Source organism: Plecotus auritus (genome assembly GCF_963455305.1).
Source record: "Plecotus auritus genome assembly, chromosome: 7".
NCBI lineage: Eukaryota > Metazoa > Chordata > Mammalia > Chiroptera > Vespertilionidae > Plecotus > Plecotus auritus.
The window spans coordinates 12,919,327-12,940,578 of NC_137774.1; the positions used below are offsets into that span (position 1 = coordinate 12,919,327).

At 47.4% G+C, this 21,252-nt stretch overlaps 2 protein-coding genes across 4 annotated transcripts in view; one reads left to right on the plus strand and one right to left on the minus strand.

Annotated features, from left to right (window-relative positions):
- The window catches only part of ABCC3 (ATP binding cassette subfamily C member 3), a gene marked incomplete at its 5' end in the record, with an annotated part of 39,212 nt that extends 35,561 nt beyond the window's left edge, over window positions 1-3,651 (plus strand). For both annotated transcript variants that reach the window (XM_080682490.1, XM_080682489.1), the window contains 2 exons: window positions 879-1,073; window positions 3,092-3,651. In XM_080682490.1, the coding sequence (XP_080538616.1) occupies window positions 879-1,073; window positions 3,092-3,200 (304 nt within the window). In that variant the 3' untranslated portion in view covers window positions 3,201-3,651. The remainder of the gene's footprint in view (window positions 1-878; window positions 1,074-3,091) is intronic.
- Window positions 3,652-5,150: 1,499 nt separating this feature from the next.
- Window positions 5,151-16,728, minus strand: ANKRD40 (ankyrin repeat domain 40). Of its 2 annotated transcripts, none has more exons than XM_080677733.1 (5): window positions 16,455-16,728; window positions 10,611-10,759; window positions 9,756-10,232; window positions 8,262-8,434; window positions 5,151-7,561 (listed from the first exon to the last, which is right to left on the minus strand). In XM_080677733.1, exons 1-5 carry the CDS (start codon window positions 16,586-16,588, stop codon window positions 7,415-7,417), a joined length of 1,080 nt encoding a protein of 359 aa, XP_080533859.1. In that variant the 5' UTR covers window positions 16,589-16,728; the 3' UTR covers window positions 5,151-7,414. The 2 variants fall into 2 exon arrangements, with proteins under 2 accessions (XP_080533859.1, XP_080533858.1); XM_080677732.1 differs by having other exon boundaries at window positions 8,253-8,434.
- Window positions 16,729-21,252: the final 4,524 nt, after the last annotated feature.

Sequence of the window (21,252 nt, forward strand, 5' to 3'; positions counted from 1 at the left end):
ACGTACATCAGGACCTCAGACAGAAATGGGCTCCCGCCTCCCTCACAGAGCTTGTAGCTGCTTTAAGTATAACCTGTATCCTGTGCCAGTCCCACCATAAATCAGTCCCGAGTTCTATCTGGCAGCTCATTCTGCTGCCAAAACCTTCATTAGTTGTGGGAATGGGCCAGGGAGAGAGCCTGGCCTTCACTTGGGCTGTGGTGACTCACCCCTTTGGGAAGGGCTGAGGTATTTGTCCTTGGGTGTGGGGGTGCTGCAGCCTCTGTGGTTGGGAACACAGCCTCGCTTTGTTCACCAGCTCTGGCTTCCAAGGGAAGAGGTTGAAGGTATGCATGCTGCCCCTCCTCCTTCTCCCCAGTGACCAGACACGGGGAGTCCCCCAGGTCCTTCCCTGCCCTTCTCCTTCCTCGTTCCCACAGCCCTGGCCTATATTTCCCATGGGGACAGGAGAGGCTCTCTGAATTGTGTGATATTAGGTTCAGCAAGGTGACATCTGTGTGCAAATATCCAGAGAGAGCCATTGAAGTATTTCTTACTAAAGTGTAAATGACTGATAGAGTGAAGCAGAGAAACCTCATGGCAGTAGTTGAGGAGGAAGGAGGAGGAAGAAGGCAGAGAAAGAAGTGGCCAGGTGCCAGAGACAGACTGGAGATTTTAGTGTTGTTGAGCCGTGGCTCTATCCTCGAGGCCCCACATTAATCCTCTGGTATCCAGACCTCAACTCCGACTCCCCACCCAGGAGGTCAGGGCTGAGGTAGAAATGAAAGAGGTTAGTCCTGGGCCATTGGGAAGGAGAGGAGACAGAAACCGTTCAGAGAGTGAGGCCTGGGGGCAGGTTGGGGTCCCCAGTTGGTGATGTCTGCCTTCCCCATGCCCAGTGTGGGTCAGCGGCAGCTTGTGTGCCTGGCCCGAGCCCTTCTTCGCAAGAGCCGAATCCTGGTTTTAGACGAGGCCACGGCCGCCATCGACCTGGAGACCGACGACCTCATCCAGGCCACCATCCGCACCCAGTTTGAGAGCTGCACGGTGCTGACCATCGCGCACCGGCTCAACACCATCATGGACTACACCAGGTGGGCGCCAGGACGCAATCAGGGAGGGGCTGGTGGGGTCACCTGGGCCAGTGGGAAGGTTACCTGGACACGGGAGAGAGGTGTGACCTTGGGCAATTGGATGAACCTTCCTGCACCTCAGTCCCTCAGGGCTAGAGTAAGTCAATGCCATAAAGCATCCCAAGCGCAGGAGATCCTGGGAAATGTTCGTTTCCTCCCCGGCTCCTTACCGGAATTCTCCCGAGGACCATGTCCTCTGAGGATTAGGAAAGAGGCCTTGTCCTTGGAATCTATGGCTTCTTCGGAGAGGCAGCTCACTTGGCCAAAAAGAAAGACCGCGACCTCTTCCCTCATTGTGCCCAGTGTCAGAGTGCGGTGCTGAGAACAAGGGGAGGGGCTGGGTGACTCAGACGCCTCATGGAAGTGAGCCGTGCTGGCCCAGCAGGCTGGCCCCTTGGAGGCCTGGGAGCTCAGCATGCAGACGAGGAGGCAGGACCCGGCCACAAATCTATGGCGAAGGAGGATGGTGCGAGTACACCGCCAGACCTTCATTCACAAAATAAACACCCACAGGGCATGGGAAGATGGAGATGGTGCCACGGACAGGGCGGAGGGCAGCTGTTGTCCCTGTGTCAGAAGTGTCCCCCACACAGCCCCAGGCGCTAGGGCACCAAGCTGAGAATGCCCTACGCTGTGTTCTGTTTGTTCCATCCCTGCCCCACCCTACTCCCCACTCCCACCCAGGACCCCCCTGGGAGAAGAGAAGGGAGGATGGGCAGGAAGTGCTGGACCCTGGATCCAGATAAGGGACAGGGCTGGGCCGAGCAAGTCTGTTTTTCGGGCCCAACTGAAAATGGTTTCACCAGCTGCCCTGCGGGGAGAAGGCTCAAAGTGACCTTGGGAGTGGTAGTGGGGCTGACAGAAATGAATCAAATACTCATGCGACTGTCCATGGAATTAGACCCCGCGGGAAGGCAGCAGGGGTCCGCGGGGTGGGGGCGCGAGGAAGCCCATTTCCCCAGGGCAGCCAGGACACTTTCTCTCCTGAGGAAGGGAAGCCCCAGCCAGGCCCTAAGGGATGAGTAGGAGGTGGGAAGTGGGGGAGGAGATGGGAGAGGGAGGATGCTGAAAATGTCAGGCCAAGGATACAACACGGGCAAAGGCCCTGAGGTGGGAAAGCACATGAAGCTGAAGTACAACGAGCAAAGAAGACAGTAGAACCAAGATGAGGGGGGAGAGGGACAGGCCTTGCTATGCTGCACTTCTAGGACCAGGGGCAAGCATCCCATACCCTACGTGTAATGAGAAGGGAGAGGGCAGTGTGGGAAGTGGCCAGGCAGTGATGTCCACAGACACACTCCTTCCCAGGACATGTTTCTAGGCGTCCCATAGATGGGGAAACAGAGTGTGTTCTACGCCCTCCCATCCAGGGGCATCTCCCCAGGCTTGGGAGAGCCCTTTCCACTCCTGCCTCACCCTGGGAGCCAGCCTGTTGGCCCTGTACCAGGTGCACTTCATGATTATCTATCCCAGGCCGAGGTCTGACTGTATGCGTGTGGGTGGGGGAGATCCACCCATCAGCAGCAGCCAGATTTGCAGCCGGAGCCCCAGATTCCAGTGTCAGGGCTCACTGCAGCCCGGTTTCCCGCCGTGTGCCTTTGTGAGTTGGCACAAAGCAGATGGAAGCACACAGGGCCCGGCGCACAGGCCCGTGGCCCCCCCACGCACAGTCCTGTGACCCTGGCCGGGAGAAAGGCTCATTAGGGAAGGTTTTCGGAGCCCCGACCCACAGAGATGAATGGGAACCTGGTGTTTGATCCCAGAAACCACCTCATCTGCCAGGAGAGCAAACGGAGCGGCTAAAATAGCCAGCCTTGCAAGTGTGCACATGTGGCGTAGTGGCTGTGCTGGGTGGGCTGACGGAAGTGGGAGGGTTGGCATGTCACTGCAGGGCCTGAGCAGTACCCAGAAGGGCAGGGTCGGGCTACAAGGCCAGGTGTGGGCTGACGGACACCTGACGGCTTCGTTTTCTTGGCTAGGGTCCTGGTCCTGGACAAAGGGAAAGTCGCTGAATTTGATTCTCCAACCAACCTCATCGCAGCCAGAGGCATCTTCTATGGGATGGCCAGAGATGCTGGTCTTGCCTAACATATATTCCTGGGATTTCCTCCTGGGCTGACCTGGTTTTCTTCAGAAAGGAAAAGGACACCAAATATGTCAGCAGAATAAACCCGGGAGCTGGGGGCATTTGTTCGATGTTTGCTCCTGGGAAGCGCTCCACGGGTTAACCGTGCTAAATGCTTTAGGTGAGGAAGTGAGGCTCCAGGGGTGCCCGACGCGCCCAAGGTCACAGATAGTTTGAGGCAGAGCCCAGACTAGTCCCCGATCTCCTGATTCCCAGTCTCCTGTTACGTCCCCACGACACTGCTTGCAATCACTTCATGGATGACTTTTCCTATTTTCTATTCTGAAGTCTTTTTTGTTTTTTAAATAAAGCGTTTTCCTCTTGAAACAAGATTGCCAGATCAGGCCGTCCCTAAGAACCGAGTCCTGTACTCTGGAGTGCTGGCCTGAATCCATTAAAAACGGAGCCGTGGGGAAATGAAGCTGCGTGGTCCCTTACACACACCTCGGGGCAGGCTTTCTCCGCCTGGTCACAGGTGTGGGGCTTAGGACCTCGGAAGGAGGCAGGGAGGAAGGGGGAGAGGCGGAGGTGGACTTTAGTATACATCTACATGGCTGGAACCATCTGAAGACTTCAGACCCAAGAGCTTTGGGCTGGAAATATTGTCTTCACAGCCAAAATTCACTGGGAAATTGCCAGAAGTTCCCGCTCTGCTGTGCAGATACTATAAAAAGGTGAGAAATGAAGTCCCTGAAATCTGACCTGAGGCCTCTTGGGACAGCTGCTGGGAACACCTCCGCGTTGATGTCATCCCTCAGACCTGTAAGCCTGCTTCTCTAGGGGCTGCAAAGTGCCTGACACTTCATTTCCTCGCTCCTTCAGAAGTCTGTTCCAGACAGGTCTCCATAGCCAGTGAGGCTCGGAGTCATCCGTCTTCCTCAATCGGGCTGAAGCTGAGTGTGGGAGGAGCACAGGCAGCCCTGACAGTCCCGGGCTGGTGAATGAGACGAGGGGTGGATTTTGCTTTCTTGAGCAAACCAGCCGTTTATTTGCTGTGGGTCAGTTTACCTGCACGAGGCCTGGTATTTGGAATGGATCTCTTCTCTCTGTTACTAAGTTTTCTGGCCTCCTCTTTCATTTCCTCAATCTTCATTCTTGGTAAGATGTGACTGGTTGTGGGCAACGGTTTGTCTTCTTCCCTCACCCTAAAGGGGCTGCAGGAGGTGTGGAGATGCCTCCTTTGACCTGGTTTTGCTGTGTGCATTGAGGCAGCCTGTGCTGCAGGACCATTTGTTAAAGGTTAACCACAATTTTTTTTTTGGCAGCTCTTTTGGCTCAGGATGTTTATGAGTGTATGGAAGACTTCCATCCTTGTGATAAAGCAAGTATGAAAGCACAGATGCCCATATTATTCTTCCTCTGCTTGGTGCTAAGAAAAGGTCTCTGCTCTGCGCCCTGATTTATTAGATCAATTTGGCATGACGTCTGCTTTGTGAGGCTCTAGCTGCCCTAAACCTACAGAAATGCAGGTTCATTCAGCATCATTCTCAGCTAAAGATATGAAGGTGTAAAGCTGTATTTCCCTCTCCTGTCTAGGGAGTTTGCTTCTGAGCTCATTGAGGCCAAGACAGGTGCTGGCAGCCCAAAGGAGACGCTCAGTTGTGTGAAGTAAATAGAATAATCAAAAATGTAGCTAATAGGATGACCTCCAGCTAGCTGGCTCAGCTACTCCGGGGAAATGAAGCTGACTGCTGAGAACTGGGAGGGAAGACTCCGCAGAAGAGATCTGTCTCCAGGCGCCACTGAGGGGGCGTGAGCACCACAGCAGCAGGATGCGGGAGGCTCAGGTAGGGAGCCGTCCCTCCCCCTCTTCCTCCAGAGAGTCTTGTCCCTGGGACCGTCCAACCATTTCAACCCCTGTAACTAGAAGTAAAGGGCTGCTTAGGAAGCCAAAATTAAAGAATATGGGCTCGGTCAGTTAATATTTAATTTTAATAATACTTGTTATATTTGAACAGTCAGCAATGCACAAAGAAAATTATCTTCAGTGAATGTTTGCCCACAGTATGAACACATGCTTTAAATATGCAGTGGAGGCGGGGGGGATTCACAGTAACAGAGCTAAAAAGAAAACTCTGTTATAAATTACACGCAGCATATAAAAATAGTTCTCTGAATGCATAGATTAAGACTTTAGACTCACCTACCAGCAACTGTGCAGTCTTATTCTATGGCCATACGTAGAGGTCACTGGATCACAGAGGACGTTATAGAAGAGACCGGTGTGGGGCCCACCTCTCACCTGAGACGCAGCCCCTGGCTCCCTGTTCCTAAGCCCTGGAAATGCCCGGAGCTGCTCCTCTGTAGGCCACCCCCCAGCCGGGGCCTCCACTGCTTCTGAATCTCTAACTGATCTGGATGGCTGGAATTTTAACCCCAGTGATTTAGACATGAATTAATACTGAATTTCTTTCTTTCAGGACAGAACTAATCTTATCATTAAACTTCTTTTAAAGGAAAGGGGGAGAAAGGTTAGTATGTCTAGATACACTAGCTTCTGATTGGTTGAAACACAAGGGAGGTTTCTTCTTTAAAGTACCTCAGAGAGAGGGAGTAGTAAGTAACCTTTACTCTGCCATGCAAACACTGTACAAGGGTAAGTCGCCATCAGTAAGTGCTGAAATACATTAGGTCACTGAACAGTGACGCCGTGAAGCTGGCCTTGCGAACACCTCCACCTCAGCTCAGCATTGGGCTGCAGCAGGAGGCCGTCGTCTTAGCACCGCGTTCTCTTCCACTGACATCTTCTGCACATTCTCTCTCCATTGAATAAAATTAACACAGTTAGGGAGTGAAGTTTCTTTGGAAACTATAGGCACTATGGGGAGAAAGCTGCTTAGGACAGCAGGGGTGCCCTCAACAGCTGGCGTCAAACCCCTGCTCTCCGTCTATGTGCTCGTTCTCATTTCTGAGGCTAAGCTGTTTGCTTCAACAGACAGTGGCTTTTCTGTTCACATTGACACTGAAGGAAAGGAAAAGAATCCTTGAATGCATTCTTCTAAAAATTATTATGCCATGTTCAAGAGTTTAATCAGGTGTGTGTTTGTGTGTTTGTTTTTTGTGTTTTCAGAACAAAGCCTGGTAGACTTACAATTGCCTTTTTTGGGGGTATTGGGTTGGTGGGGGTTATGGGGGATCCCTAAGATAAAACAATTTGTTTACAAAAGCAACAGATTTCAGAATTGTGTAAAAATCCTAATAATTTCAAAATAATCTTTATCTTTTATATAAAAATAAATATGCTAACTCCTTTAGCTCATTTTCCTACAATAACCTTTAAAACAGCAACAGATTCAGTCTCAAAAATTGCTTTTCATTTCTAGTGGAAAATGAAAGTAGAGAACATGGACAGGCAATGTTTGTGCTCTTCTCATATGGTGCAATTAAACACGGAGATGGCAGGAATCACTTCAGTTAAAAAAACAAAACAACAAAAAAACCCCTCGGTTGCTCTTTTGGAAGGCATTAGAGAGCCCTCTAGTGACCACAAAGGGAAGTGAATGCAGAGGTGCTTGTCTAGGGATTGGCAATGGCTGACTGGAGACAGAGAAGGAGTCATGAGTGTTTACAAAGGAAAAAGTGGGGGAGGGGAAGCTCTTTTGGTTAACAGCATATTTACAATTAGGTAACTGTGTTCTTAAATACTTTTCACCTGAGTAACAGTTATAAATATGTTATATGGAACCTCATAGTCACAAGCCACACTAAAACCCATCCGTCCAGCACCTGTGCTTTCCCCCGTTTTCCTCGAGTCAGTTCACATTTCAGGACAGTTGTGAGCATGCAACACCACGCCGAGCGCATCCTGGCCCTTCAGGTGCACTGTCAACAGGAGTGGCTGGAAATAGGCTCCACTCTCTCAGCTTCTGCGGACCGCTCTCTTACATGCTGCACGTAAAACACACTGGATATAGAACCGCCGCTTCTGCCTCTCCAGACCACTTCTCCACTGTTCACAGCGTTGAGCAATAGGTTTATTGTGCACCAAGAGGCTTGGAAGAGTGGCACCACTGCTTGAGGGTCAGGGGCTTCCTACCTTGGCAGGACCATGTTAGTGTACACTACTCAGTGGCACCAGCGGCCCTCCGGCATCCAAGGCATTGAGATCAATGGCTTGTCCTTGGCCCAGAGGTGACGCGCACTGTCACAATACTCGGTGATAGAAGTCCCTGTGGCATTAGTAAGTCAGTTTTGAAGCTCTTCTGTTGTAGCAAGGCCTTTCTGCCAGTGTGGATGCAGCATTTCTGAACAGAAAATTATTTTCACTTATCGTTAGAACCAGTTCCAGCTCTTGGAAATCTTGGAGTCGAGCAACATCTTTGTCCTAAAACAAAAATAGGTTAATCAGATTAAGAGGAGCCACTTGTCTCTTTATGTTTGGTATGCTGTGTTGACTTGATATCGGTATCTTGGCTCATTTTAAAGCCTAAAAGCAAAAAAACAAAAAAAAAACCCTTTGGCAGGCTGTCCGTGACGTGCAGGAAAGTCCCAGGGGCGTGAGCTGGGCTGGAATGGTGGAAGCCCTTAGCAGCAGCTGCTCTGGGATGAACACACCTGGAAGGGAGAGGCGATGCAGGAATCCGTTTCACTCACGTGCTCTGAGAAGCAGAGCCTGATGCTCAAAAAACCCAGAGATGCTGGGAGGACCACACATGTATCCATGGGGGTTTGCACTGTAATTTAACCTCATTCTGATGGTGCACTAAGATAATCCTTACAGAGCCACACAGAAACAACTGAATGAAAACGTGAATGGTACTTCAGAAAATTCTCTCTGGGATCCTACAACTTGCAAAAAGGCCACAAAACAAACAAACAAACAAAAAGGCCAATGTCCCTATAGACCCAGTAGAGGGAAAGAAAACTCAATGATTATATTTGGAAAACCACCCTTCTCTCCTTTTCTATTATCTTTTCATTTCCTCAACTATGACTCATATAACCAAGGAGGAAACTGGGTATTTTCCAAATGCGGAAAGCAACCAACCACTCATGCTTAACAGGCCTTTCCTTACCTTTCTTACCAGAGTATTGGGTAACTTTCTGATCTTCTCCACTTGATCTGGATTAACACCCAGCTCACAGCAACTCACTCTGAGCAATTCTTGGTAGGTGAGCTCCTGTCGGTCCAGTTCAATTTCAATGAAATCATTTTCTCGAAGAGATGGGTTTTGAATCCTCACCTTGAGTACCAGCTCTAGAAAAAAAAGAGGGAGAAATGTTAATGAACGGTTCTGGCATAATCAGCCTGTGTAATTTAAGGTCTTTTCCAGAAGATGCTTGTGCCACCCAATGAGGAAAAACTAGGCACCATCAGCAAGAGTTGCTCAAGCCCAATTCTGGCTCTATTGGCAGTTTCCTGCACTGTCTTCCCTACACCTAAGACTGTGTGTGCTTCTCAAGTAAAAGGGGGTGTGGAGGGTGGTTGGGGAGGGGACAACCATCACAACTGTATAGAGGATAATTTATTTCTGCTGCTGGAACTAAGAAGGTAAAGGCTTAAGAATGGTTTTGGGAGTTTAACTACATATAAGCAGGGAAGGAGAAGAGAGGGGAAAAGAAGGCACAGGCAAGATATGGTACATGAATTACTCTAAAAAGATTTAACAATCGTGGATCTAAAGGTATTTATGAAATATGAAATTCCTTATATTAAACACAGTAAAAGAGCAAAAAGCTCTAATAAAAATTAAAGTATAATTATGATTTGAGTACAGTACACCTTAATAAGGGAGGAGCCTTGGCTGTGGGAGTAAACATCTTGCTGTACAAGAGGGTAAGGTAGTGGTCCAAAAAGGATGTGACGTGTCCAAGGGACACAAGAACTGGCTTAAAGAAGCTCCCTTGGGCAAATGTGGCATAATTCGAACATCAAAGTAACGGTAATGGGTTATAACCCAATGATAGAATAAGAATCTGCGTTCATACTGATATAAATGGAGAAGAAAAGAAAGCCCTTCTTTACAGTAGAATACCAACTAGTAAATAGAGAATGACAGGAAATCACATTCTACAAAATAATTGGCCTGAACTCTTTAAAAATATTGAGGTCCAAAATGATAGAGAAAGGCTGAGGAAATGTTCCAGATTAAAAGAGACTAAACCAACATGATAACTAAATGCTATGGTGATCAGGGCAGGGGGCAGAGGTGGAGGGAGTGAAGATGGCTATGAAGGGCATTGGTGAGATAATTGACAACATTTAAATATGGACTACGGATTAGAGAACAGTATTCTATATCAAGGTTACATTTCCTAAATGTGATCATTGTGTTGTGTATAATTATGTAACAGATATCCTTATTCTTAGGAAATACACACTTAAACAGTTGAGGGTAAAAGGGCAAAAGGCAAACCATCTGAGTAAAGAGAGTTCTTTATACTAGTGTTGCCGCTTTTCTGTAAATCTGTAATTACACTTAACCTAAATACATTCCACCCCCAAACCCAGAAGTAAAGCTCTAGAGCTCTGGATGCTGTCTGCCCGTTTGCAGAGGCGGTTGCTGACAAGGAGTTACCTTGCATATTAAATGGAAATGCTCCAGTGAAGAAAAATGGCTGGAATGCTGGCGCTGGTCCTGCATATGTCCCATTTTGAGGCTCCAGAGACACTGGTGGCTTGGACGGGACAGAAGAGAACAGTGAGCGACTCTGACTCACTGGTGGCTGACAAACAGGTTTTGTGCTTTCTGGTGTTCTGAGTATAGCAGAGGGGGCAGACACATCCCCATTCTGAACCAGTGCCAAAGAGGTGTGGTCCCTCGGAAAGGCCCCCAGCAGGGGAGGTTCCCCAGGGGGGAGCAATGCGGGGGAACTCTCTCCGGGGGGTGAGGCAGGGGGTGTGGAGGGGTCCCCATTCTGCAGGGGGGCCGAATCCTCTGCCATGGGGGTGTAGATAAAAGGGAAAGCTGGACTGGCCAAATAGTTGGGAACAAAGGGCAGGTCTGACTCCTTCTTCATCGGGGGGAGGTTGTCACCATCATCATCTTCTTCCACTTCAAAAGAAGAAAACACAGAACCTTTAATAGTCCTTCAAAAATTGGCAAGAAATGAGTGTCTTGTGAAATCTAGTGTGCTTTGGTATATGACAAAATACTATGGTCAGTGTTCAGTGACTCTTCAAGTCAAAAGAAAAATAATATTTCATTAGGTTTATGATTACCGTTTTTATCATCTTAAATTTTACAGATTAAAAAACTTTTAATGCCTATCTTTCCAGAAACAACATAGAATTACCATCTTGGCACAGTAATACGGTCTTTGCTTTTAGAAACAAACTGGTTGCTTGAATTGCATAAAGAATACAGCCAATAATACTACCAGTCTTAAATTAGTTTGACAAAGTCAAAAGCTGCCCCAGAACTCAGACTCACCTCCCATTATCTTTCTGATTTCTCTTCTTGATGTTAACTGGACTGGCATTTCTCCTTTTGTGGTAAGAATCTCTTTGTCAGCTCCTGATTTTAGCAAGTAAGAGACCACCTGACCATGATTGCGTTTACAGGCCCAGTGTAAACAGGTCCTGTCCCAAAACAAAAGGGGGTGGGGAGAGTAATTTAAAAAGAAGAGAGGTGATTTGGGATTTCAAATTCTACCGGTTAGTAAATAAATATATGCAGGAGTTCAGCTAGGACCAGAAAACCAGGCTAGTAATCTCAACTTTTCTTTACAGAAAGCAGATGAGCAAAATATTTAGTATGCTTAAAATTTATTTTTAAATTTCCTTTCTGGCCCTTGGGAGAAACTGATTTGTCCCAGGAGCTTTAATTTCAATGGCTTCCAGAAGGCTGACAGGCTGGCTGGCTGGCTAACTCTAATGGTATTGCTGAGTGTTACTCCATCAATACTGCTCATTAGATTGTTCCAATCTCTTTAAAATATATCTTTATATTGGCACATTCCTTTTTCAGGGACTACGGAAACTTGCTTCATATGCATCAGTTATCACTTGAAGATTAAATATTATCAGGCAAATAGCCATCTTATCTACAAGCTTGCTCTGCCACTAAAATTATTACTAGTAAAACAGAATATTCTTGTCTGCGTCTTTTCCTCTTTTTCTTTCCTTCACACAAAAAGAAGGGTTTCTAGATTTCCATTTTTATTTTAAATATATTTTTATTGATTTCAGAGAGGAAGGAAGAGGGAGAGAGAGAGAAACATCAATGATGAGAATCATTGATCAGCTGCCTCCTGCACGCCCCTTACTGGGTGGGGATCAAGCCCACAACCCAGGCATGTGCCCTTGTCCGGAATCAAACCCAGGACCCTTTAGTCCACAGGCCGACACTCTATCCTCTGAGCCAAACCAGCCAGGGCTAAATTTCCATTTTTAAAAATGTTGGCTTCTCTTATTCTCTCCAGAAGGCTACAAACACACCCTCATCTGCTTACACGTAAGGCACTGCACAGACTTTAATTCCTAAGGCATTTAAAAATGTACATCAACCACCAAAATTTCAAGAACTCTTCTACCATACTAGATTCATTTAAGTAAAACTAATTCTTTAATATTGTACACATAGGGGTTATGTACACACTGAAGGGCTGTTATTTTAACACTGTATAGAATTATAATTGGCATGCCCGCAAACACTCCATCTTAACAGAAATGAAAGGATTCAGAGCTACTAAATTCATCCCCAGTTGTCAAAGTTGAATGATATCAGGGAAGGAAAAGACTTTTTCCAACTGTTTTGAAATGTCCTCATTCACCAACTCTCTAACTGAACTGAGATAAATATCTTTAGCGCTTATAGGCAAATGCAGGTATGGTAAAGAATAGAACATATGTTCAATGGTGAGAATTAGGTCACTCACCTGGGAAATATAATATCTAGAAAGTTCTTTTGGTTCCAGGAAAAGCTGATTTTACCCTTGGGACCCTGATATTTATGACTTACAGAAAGCTAGCTTGTCTGGCTGGCTGGGAGCAACTCCACTGATGTGCCAGAGTGACATTCTACAATATTATTCACTAGAATTATTCAAGTGCCTTTAAGGTGCACTCTATGACGATCTGACTACCAATTTGGGAAAAATAAGGGAAGAGCCCCAACCGGTTTGGCTCAGTGGATGGAGCATCGGCCTGCGGACTGAAAGGTTCCAGGTTCGATTCCGGTCAAGGGCATGTACCTTGGTTGTGGGCACATCCCCAGTAGGGGGTGTGCAGGAGGCAGCTTATCAATGTTTCTCTCTCATTGATGTCTCTAACTCTCTATCCCTCTCTCTTCCTCTCTGTAAAAATAAATAAATAAATAAGGGAAGAGTCTTGATCTAGACTTCTACAACATAAGATCCACGAAGACAAGGAAGGGTTTACTTAGACATACAAGTACTTAATTAATATTTGCTGAATGAGTAAGTGAACCAAGAACAAGGTAGGTGTTGCTAGGAGGAGAAGGATCCAATGCATTCTGGGCAAACTGCAGCCAACAGTGTGTTTGTGTGTGGATGTCTGTAGCATAGGCTTGGAAAGTAAATAATTATAAGCGGCACTCAAAAATGAATGGCGCATGATGAGAAAAATATGTTCCCTTTGGAAATAAATGCTCACTTGCTAGTAGTAAATCATGACAGACTTGCTCATGACAAGCTTGAGAGGAAGGAGGTAATGGACCGCCAGTGGGTCTGAGATACTCCGGGACAAACCAACTAACTCAAGTAGCACCATGTCAAGTGGGGTTAAGTCAGCACGGCTCCCCCAGCCCTGTGCCCTAATCATCATCATCTACAGTCCAGGCCTGTGTGGCTCTGGGCAGTCATAACTCAGAGCCACTGCAACCAGGCAATCATTTCAAATTCTTCCTGAGCCATTATACTTGTTCCTTAAAGCCAAAGGATATGCATGACACTTAAATTATAGTCGATATGGGAGTTCTATCTTTGAACCTCAACTCTCTAAGCTTTAAATTTGCAGTCAGAATATCCTATTAGTGCTGGGAAGTATTTCAGACCAGAGGCCCTGGGCATCATTCATCAGTGCTGAAATTGTGGTTACTGAGCAAGTAAGAACTGAAAGCAGTAACTATTCTGCTAGAGAATAAGTATTTGTTTGTTTGTCTAGGTAATCTTTATCCAGCACACTGTTTATATAATAAACACAATATAATGCTTTCCATGCTGGACATTGGTCTAAAAGCAATACAGATATTAACTTATTTAATCCTCTAAACAACCCACGAGTTAAGTACTATTATCAACGTTCCTTCCATATTACAGATGAAGAAACTGAGGCAGCCAGCAAATAAGCAAAACAAACAGTATGCTTGCTATGATGAAGTGTTACTGGGACAATAAAGTAAGGAAAGGAATTAGGGGACGCCAGAGGTAGGGGAGGGGCATAGTGCAATTTTAAATTGAGGAGCCAAGGAAAGGCTCACCAAGGTTATATCTAAGCCCAGACCTGAAGCAGGTGAGGAAGTAAAAGCATTTTGGATGGAAGGAAGGGAAAACACAAAGGACTTAAACCATATAAACATCAGAGCCTGATGTTTCAGGAAAAGCAAGGCCAAGAGAGAATGAAGAAAGCAAGGGGCAAATGCAGGGATGAGGCATCGAGGCAGGAGGCTCGGGGGACAGGAGTAGAAACTGTAGGACTCCGTGGGCTCTTAGAGATGGGAGCCCTTAGAGGGTCCTGAGCAGAGTGAAATGATCCAAATTACGTTTACGTTCGGATCCCTCTGACTTCTGTGCTGAAGAAGACTGTCAGGGATCAGGGCAGAAGCAAGGGACTAGTTAGGAGGCCACTGCAATGACCCGGGTAATAGAATGGTGGCAGCTCTGCCGAGAGAGGTAGTGGTGCAGCCAGTGAGATGCGGTCAGAATTCGCCGACTGACTGGCTGTGGGTGTGAGGGAAAGACCAGAAGCAAGGCCGGCACTGAGGGTTCTGGCCTGAGCACCTCAGACGCTGAGATGAGGACCCCTCGGAGCAGACCTGGGGCAATTAGGGGATGAGAGCAGACCAGGAATTCAACCTTTGACACCTTGAGTTTGAGGCAGCTATTCTGTCCCAATAAATCTATGATAAGCTTCTGCAGGTTACTTCAGATTCAACTTATATCAACTGAGTATTGTTAAAAAAAAAAAATTCAACTGAGTAAATTTGAAGATCTAATTGGCTCTATTAAATAATTCAGGATTGCCCTGGCCCCTTTGGTTCAGTGGATAGAGCGCTGGCCTGTGGACTGAAGGGTCCTGGGTTCTATTCTGGTCAAGGGCACATGCCCGGGTTGCAGACTCGATCCCCAGTGGGGGGCATGCAGGAAGCAGCCAATCAATGATTTCTCTCATCATTGATGTTTCTATCTCTCTCTCCCTCTCCCTTCCTCTCTGAAATCAATTAAAAAAATTAAAAAAATATACAATTCAGGATTGAACAGCATGCCACCTAGCAAATAGAAGGGAGCTCTGAGAAGCTGTAAAAAAAGGAAAGGTTTTTAATAGGCAGAAACTGAGCAGGACAAGAAAGTTGCTGATGTAAGACAAGGAAGGATCATTGGTTTTTTTTGTTGTTTTTTTTTTTGTTTTGTTTTGTTTTCAGACAAGTGCACCCTCTTTGGGAGCAGCAGGAGTCTTACTAGGTAGATGACCTCACTAGTGTTGATCAGGAAATTCCTAATCTGACTGATTAAACCGTCACCTTTCTGGGAAGGCCTTAAACTGCAATAAAGTCTTAGTTTGCTGCCCTTGGGACCTTGGGCCTGGAGTTCCTCTTTTAAACAGCACCTGTTATGTGGCAGGCACGATGGTTAGGAAAGCAAGGTCTGGAGTCCGATGCTGGGTTCATTTCCTAGCTCCACTAGATAGTACAATTTTATGACCTTGGGGAAATTACTTAATCTTTCTGGGCCTTAGTTTCCTAATCTGTAAAATGGAGAGAATAACAAAAGCGATGTCCCTGTGGAGTTGTGAATGACATAATACACGTAAAGCCCTTAGAACCTCGTGTGTGCTACCGAGCAAGCTCAGTAAATGTCAGCTACTTATATTATGCTTCATCTCGTTAGACGCTTACAACACTCTCCTGAAATACAGAATTGGAAAACGAAGTGACTCCAGTAAGTTCAACTAGCGAGGCAGGAAGGAAGAAGAACCTGCAGGCAAGACCAGGCTCTTTCATCTGCACAGCACTGCCTCCCAGTGCCAGAACAGGGGTTCCCCGAGGGTGGACCGCCCAGCAAGGCTCAGAAAAGGCACGCACAGAACAGCAAGCTTGTTTGCAAACACTTTTAAACAAAGCATCTGTATCTGTTGTTTCCCCGGCATTCTCAACAGCTACTCCGGCTTTTTTATTTAAGGTAAGGAGGGAGAGAGATTTGTGAGGTCTGATCCTGGCTAGCATATTAATAGTTGTGTGACCTAGGGCAAATTATTCCCATCTCCAACGTCCCCTTCAGTTCCAAATGTATGATTCCACTTTTAAAAGATAACATTTGCAAACTTACTTTAACTCTGAGCTAGCAAAATAGGCAGGATCAAATAAAAAACTTAAGTTTAAATGTGAAGAGGGCAGAATAATAGCACATTCAGTAACTTAACACTAAAATTTTGACCACCAGGGCATCTTACTTAAAATGACTTATTTCATCCGGAAGGACTTAATTGCAAGCAAGTATCTAAAGCCTTAGACCAAATTCTCTATTTGAAACTGTAACAGGAAAATAAAGCAAAACACTAAAGAATAAATGAATGAGTCTTCCCTCAAGCAGCTGTAGGCAGCAGCCATCGCGGCTACAGAGGGGCAACAGAGCAGAACAGGGATGCAAGGGATTTTTTTTTCTGCTCTTGAGAAAAGAAATCGTGCTAGTTTGTAAGATTCATCTATGTTTTTTGCTGTACACGTGTGTTCTGCAGGAGCACCTATGGCAAAATAATTCAACATTTGATTTGGGGTGAACTCCAAATTAGCGTGAGAACCATAGCCAGCACCGTTCAGGCCAAGTGAGTCGGGGGGGGGAGGGAAGGATGCGGAGGCGGCAGGGGCGCCAGGGGCGGGGTGGGCGCTGCCCCGGGAAGACCACGTGGGCCAGGATTTCGGCAGTCCGCGCTCCCGACTCCATCGGGCAGGGGGACCAGGGTTGGCCTCCGGAGCGCACAACCTTGGGGGCCCCCGGGCGCCAGGCCACGCCTTAGCAAGCGTCGCCGAGGTCACGGGCGGCCGCCCCACGGCCCCGCCCGCTGCGCTGACCCTGGTCTTCCCCCGCTCCCCACTTACCAGCCGTTGACCTCATTTTGGGAGTTCACATCCACCCCGCTCTCCACCAGTTTCTGCACCTCCCGAATGTCCCCCAAGGCCGCGGCCTCCCGCAGCCTCTCCTGCTGCTCCTTCTGCTCTAGGCCGGCGCTCATCTTCCCCGCGGCCCCAGGCCCCCGCCCGCCCCGGGCCCGTCAGCGCCGCCGCCACCGCGGCCCGCTCCCGGCCATGGGGATGGGGAGAGAGCGCGGGGCTGGCCCGCCCTGCTCGCGCCGCCGCCCGCGCCCTGCCCGGGGCCTCGGCTCCCTCCCGCCGGCCGCCCGCCCGCCCGCCGCTCCCCTGCTGCTCCCGGCCCAGCGGGCCCAGTCGTCCGCCCCTGCCGCGCCTCCCGCAGGCCGGCTCCGGGGGACCCTATTCAGAGTGACAACGCTGACCCAGATCGCTTCCGTTCCGACCCCGGGTCCGGCCGGGCCGCCTGTTTACGTAACTGCTGCACAGTATTATCCGCTGTGATTCATGGGCTATTTTTAGACCTCCCCACCCCACCTTCAAGGGAGGGGGACAGACGCATGGAAAGGGGCGGGGGGGGCGGGAATGCATATTTGAGAGCCAGAAAGGCCTTATCCTCTGGCGCAGGCTGTTTACCAGGCATCACAAATAATTGGTGGGGTTTGTGGTTTTTTTCCTCCAGTTCGTTTGACTCTTTTTCCTGATTTGAGCCAACTCTTGCCCAGCAGGATGGGGAAATGGGCTGAAAACGATCCTATTATTATATGCCCATTACTGCAGAGATAGATTACGCTGCTCTTTCTTCTTTTGACAGTGCTTGGACCATTTAGTTCGAATATTTATTTCAATGGCCCCGTGGTTTTAACATCTCATTTCTCCTAACAGGAATTTCTTCTGACTTGGCTTTCAGGGAAAATAGTTATATTGTGCCTCGAGTCTGTAAACTGCAATTTATTACTGCTTATAAATCATAATTAATTACTCTTCATGAAGGCCATGTAAGGGGGAAAAAAGAAAGAAAGAAAAGGCCACCAAAGAGGCTTTTTGGAGCTCTCTTGGTTCTGATGCCGGGAGCTCCAGGGAGAGCTATGGTGCGGCTGTAAACAGCATTCTGCCTGACTCTGCCTGGTCCATCGAATGGGGTTCAGAGCATGCTTGGCACTGCTTTGTTGCCCAGCCGGTGAAGAATAAAATGATTGTTTTGCTAAGCTCAGGTGCCTCTGATTTCCAATGTGGCACAGGATGGACCCTTGCACATGGGGTCAGGAGGACTAAGGGGATAACCCTGCAGTGAGAAGGAGGAAGGCCTGAACGAAGAGAGGGGATGGAATAGGAAGGGACACATTTAGGGGTGGAGTTCTCATTTCCCTCTCTTGGGGCTGCCCAGGTCCTGCACAGCAAGCATTTTTCTTGCTACTGTTTAAGAAAACCAACCTGTCTGTTTATTAGGATGGAGGAAGCCACGCAGTTCACACTGTACCCCAAGTGATGGTGAATATAAACGAACTGCACACTCAAATTGACCCCCCCCCCAGGGCAAATTGGAACTCTGAGCTTACATTTTTATTTGTCCCCCAATTTAAACGTTCTCAGATCCAGCATGATACGTCATCTGAACTGCCTTGCATGACACTGACATTGGGTCCTTTAACACAACTTGAGTAACACAGAAGTAGGGAGTAGCCTCTTTTTTCTTAAAAGCAGTTGTAACAATTTGGTAGTGACTGCACTCAGAAGACTGTGAATTCTTGTTATAAGAATTTATTTGTCAAATTTCCCTCTCTTAAAAGGATTATAGCATGTGCCCTAAATTGTTGAATCTGTGAATCTGTGAATATTAATATCGCCTTAAACTCATCCTCTAGTTACCTCTAACTCCAATCTTTTGCTTGTTATCCTCCCATATAAAAACAAAAACCTTCTCCACAAACAAAATCTCTAATCCTGGCCCTAACTGAATGCAAGCCAATGGCTATTCTATTGCTTTCCATTTATTTATTCTTTGTCTTATCTCTACGGGATTATCCAACTCACTGGGTGTATTAAGCAGGCACCTTCTGCTGAGCACTGTTCTAGTCACTGAAGATGCTGTCGCAAACAAATCAGAGACTTCAAAGAACTCCTAGTCTAACAGGGGAGAGGTGGGAAACAACAGAATGTGGTGAGTATTACAATAGAAACAGTGTGGCATATGGCATAGTGGCTGATCCCAGCTTTGCCTCTCACATAATCTTGGATGAGTTCCTTAATCTTCCTGTGCTTCAAATTTTGTATCTGCAAAATAAGGATGATAATGATAGCACCTATTTTGCAGGACAGTTCTATGGATTGAATGAATGAATACGTGTAAAGCCTGGACATCAGAAACACTTACTGGGACAGAGGTATATTCCAACAAGGTTAAGCCCAGGAAGAGCCCCTGATAGGGTAGGAGGGCGGTGGTGGTCAGGAAACAAAGATAGCACCCAGGGTTCTAGCTAAGTCAGGGATGGGCAAACTTTTTGACTCGAGGGTCACAATGGGTTCTTAAACTGGACCGGAGGGCCGGAACAAAAGCATGGATGGAGTGTTTGTGTGAACTAATACAAATTCAAAGTAAAGGAGCGGAGGGGAGAGCAAGAGAACCCTCCGCTCTTTCGGCTCCGTGGGCCGGATAGAACAGCCCAACGGGCCGGATCCGGCCCGCGGGCCGTAGTTTGCCCACAGCTGGAAGTGGATAGTGCTGCCGTTTACTGAGATTTGGGACAAAGAATGAAGAGAAAGCCTCAGGTTCGGTGATGAATTCACTTTTGAATCTGTTGAAGGTCTTTTATTACTACTATTGCTAGGCATTACACCATGTGCTGTATATGAATTATCTATGAGTTATCTCATTTAGTACCCACAACAACCCCATCGTTATCATCATTACTAATCATTATTTGAGGCACAAAGAGGTAAGTAACTTGCCCAATGCCGTAAAGCTTAGTGAAGGAGCAAGGCTTTGAACTCAAGCAGCTCCTGTGCTTTCTTTTCTGACTTTCTTTCAAGTGGAGATACCCAGTAAATAGTTGTGTCTATGGGTGTGGCATTCTGGGCTAGTGATTTGGATTTGGCTGTCATCAGCAAAGGGTGCTACCTGAAGTCAGGGGAAAGAAATGATGGCCCCAAGACAGTGTAGTGAGTGCTGAGAGAAGACAGCTCAAGATAGAATCCCAAAGAATAGCCAACATTTGAGAAATCCTCAAATGAGACTGAGGAAGAGGAGCAGCTGGAATAGTAAGAGGGAAGAGCAAAGGCGTGGGAGGGTTTGGCAAAAAGAGAGTGATCTACAGGGTCAAAGGCTGCTGAAAGGGCAAGAAAGAAAGGACTAAAAAGTACAGACTGGATTTACCCCCAAGGAGATTGCTGGTGACCTTGGAAAGGAAAGTGGCAATGCCTCCTACATGGTATATACTATGCAGGAATCTGGGAACACAAGGATGATAAGAAATGTATCTGACCTAAGGGAACTTTCGCATAGTTCTGTAGGCTCAAAGCCCAAGATCAATGTCAGCAGGTTTGGTTTCTCCTGAGGCCTCTCTTCTTGGCTTGCTATAGTAGCCTTCTTGCTGCATCCTCACATGATCTTTCTTCTATGTTCATCCGCTGGCTCATCGCAAATTTCCTCTAAGGACGCCAGTCATATTGGGTTGGGCGCAGTCTAAATGCTTCTTTTTAACGTAGCCATCTTTCTAAAGGCGCTATCTCCGAATACAGTCACATTCTGAAGTGCCGGGGATGAGGCCTTTGAAAGGTTAACGTGGTGATACGCGGGCAGGCTAAATAGCCATCTCAGATGGTGGATAAAGAAAAAGTGAATTTATTTAAGGGAAGGGGTGAGAAAGGGGAGATCCAAGGGGAAGGGTTGCACAGCATGGAGCCAAGGGAATATTGGGTCCGTGATGGCAGCAAAAGTATACTTAGGACAGTGAAATAAGGAAGGGCATGGAAGGAGCAACAGGAGAGCCCTGGCTGGGCTGCTTTGGCTCACTGAGAAGTCAGGGAAAAGGGGGCCTTGGAGACAGGTTCAGGGGGTTACCTGGTATGAAATGCCACTGCCCATTGCCCCCCTGGTTGTAAGCCTCCTGGGGTCCCTTAAAGGATAGGGGATAATTGCCTGTGGGGGAAGGAGAGGGGAAAGGGAATGGCAGAGGAATATTTATCTCTTTCTTGCAGGTGGAAATCTTAGGGGAGGTCTCAAGGAGGGACTTAATAGAATATTCATCAGCTTTCTAGGTGTGCTCTTTCAGGGTCATGGTCTCCACTGATGGGTTGGTGCCAGGGCAAGGGGTCATTAGTCAATGTAGCTGGTCCTGAGGCAGCCACGGAGTCACTTGGCTGTTGCTGCTTTTCTGGGCCTGGGAGCTGAAGTACAACTGAGGCCTGGATGTTGTCTTTAGGGAGGAAAAGGTGAGGAGGTCTACACTGCCGGACTGTCGATATGAAATGCCTGGGCATGCATTTAAGCATAACCAATGGATAAAAAACACTGGGGGGAGGGGGCAGGTAAAGGCATGTACTGGGGGGAAGGGGAGGCCGGGGAAAGGTCAATGGGGAAGAAAAAAAAAAAGGAGACATATGTACTACTATTTGTAATACTTCAAACAATTAAAAAAATTAAAAAAAAAAATTAAATGCCTGGGGTCCAAACCACATGACCAGTGAATGATATGCTAGAGCAGGACAGGTCACCCTGGGGGCAAGGTTCTTGTTGTCCCCGTTTTGCCCCTTGCTAGGCATCTGGGGCTCTCTGCCCTGGTGAGTGTCTGTACCTGGCCCGTCGTCCGTG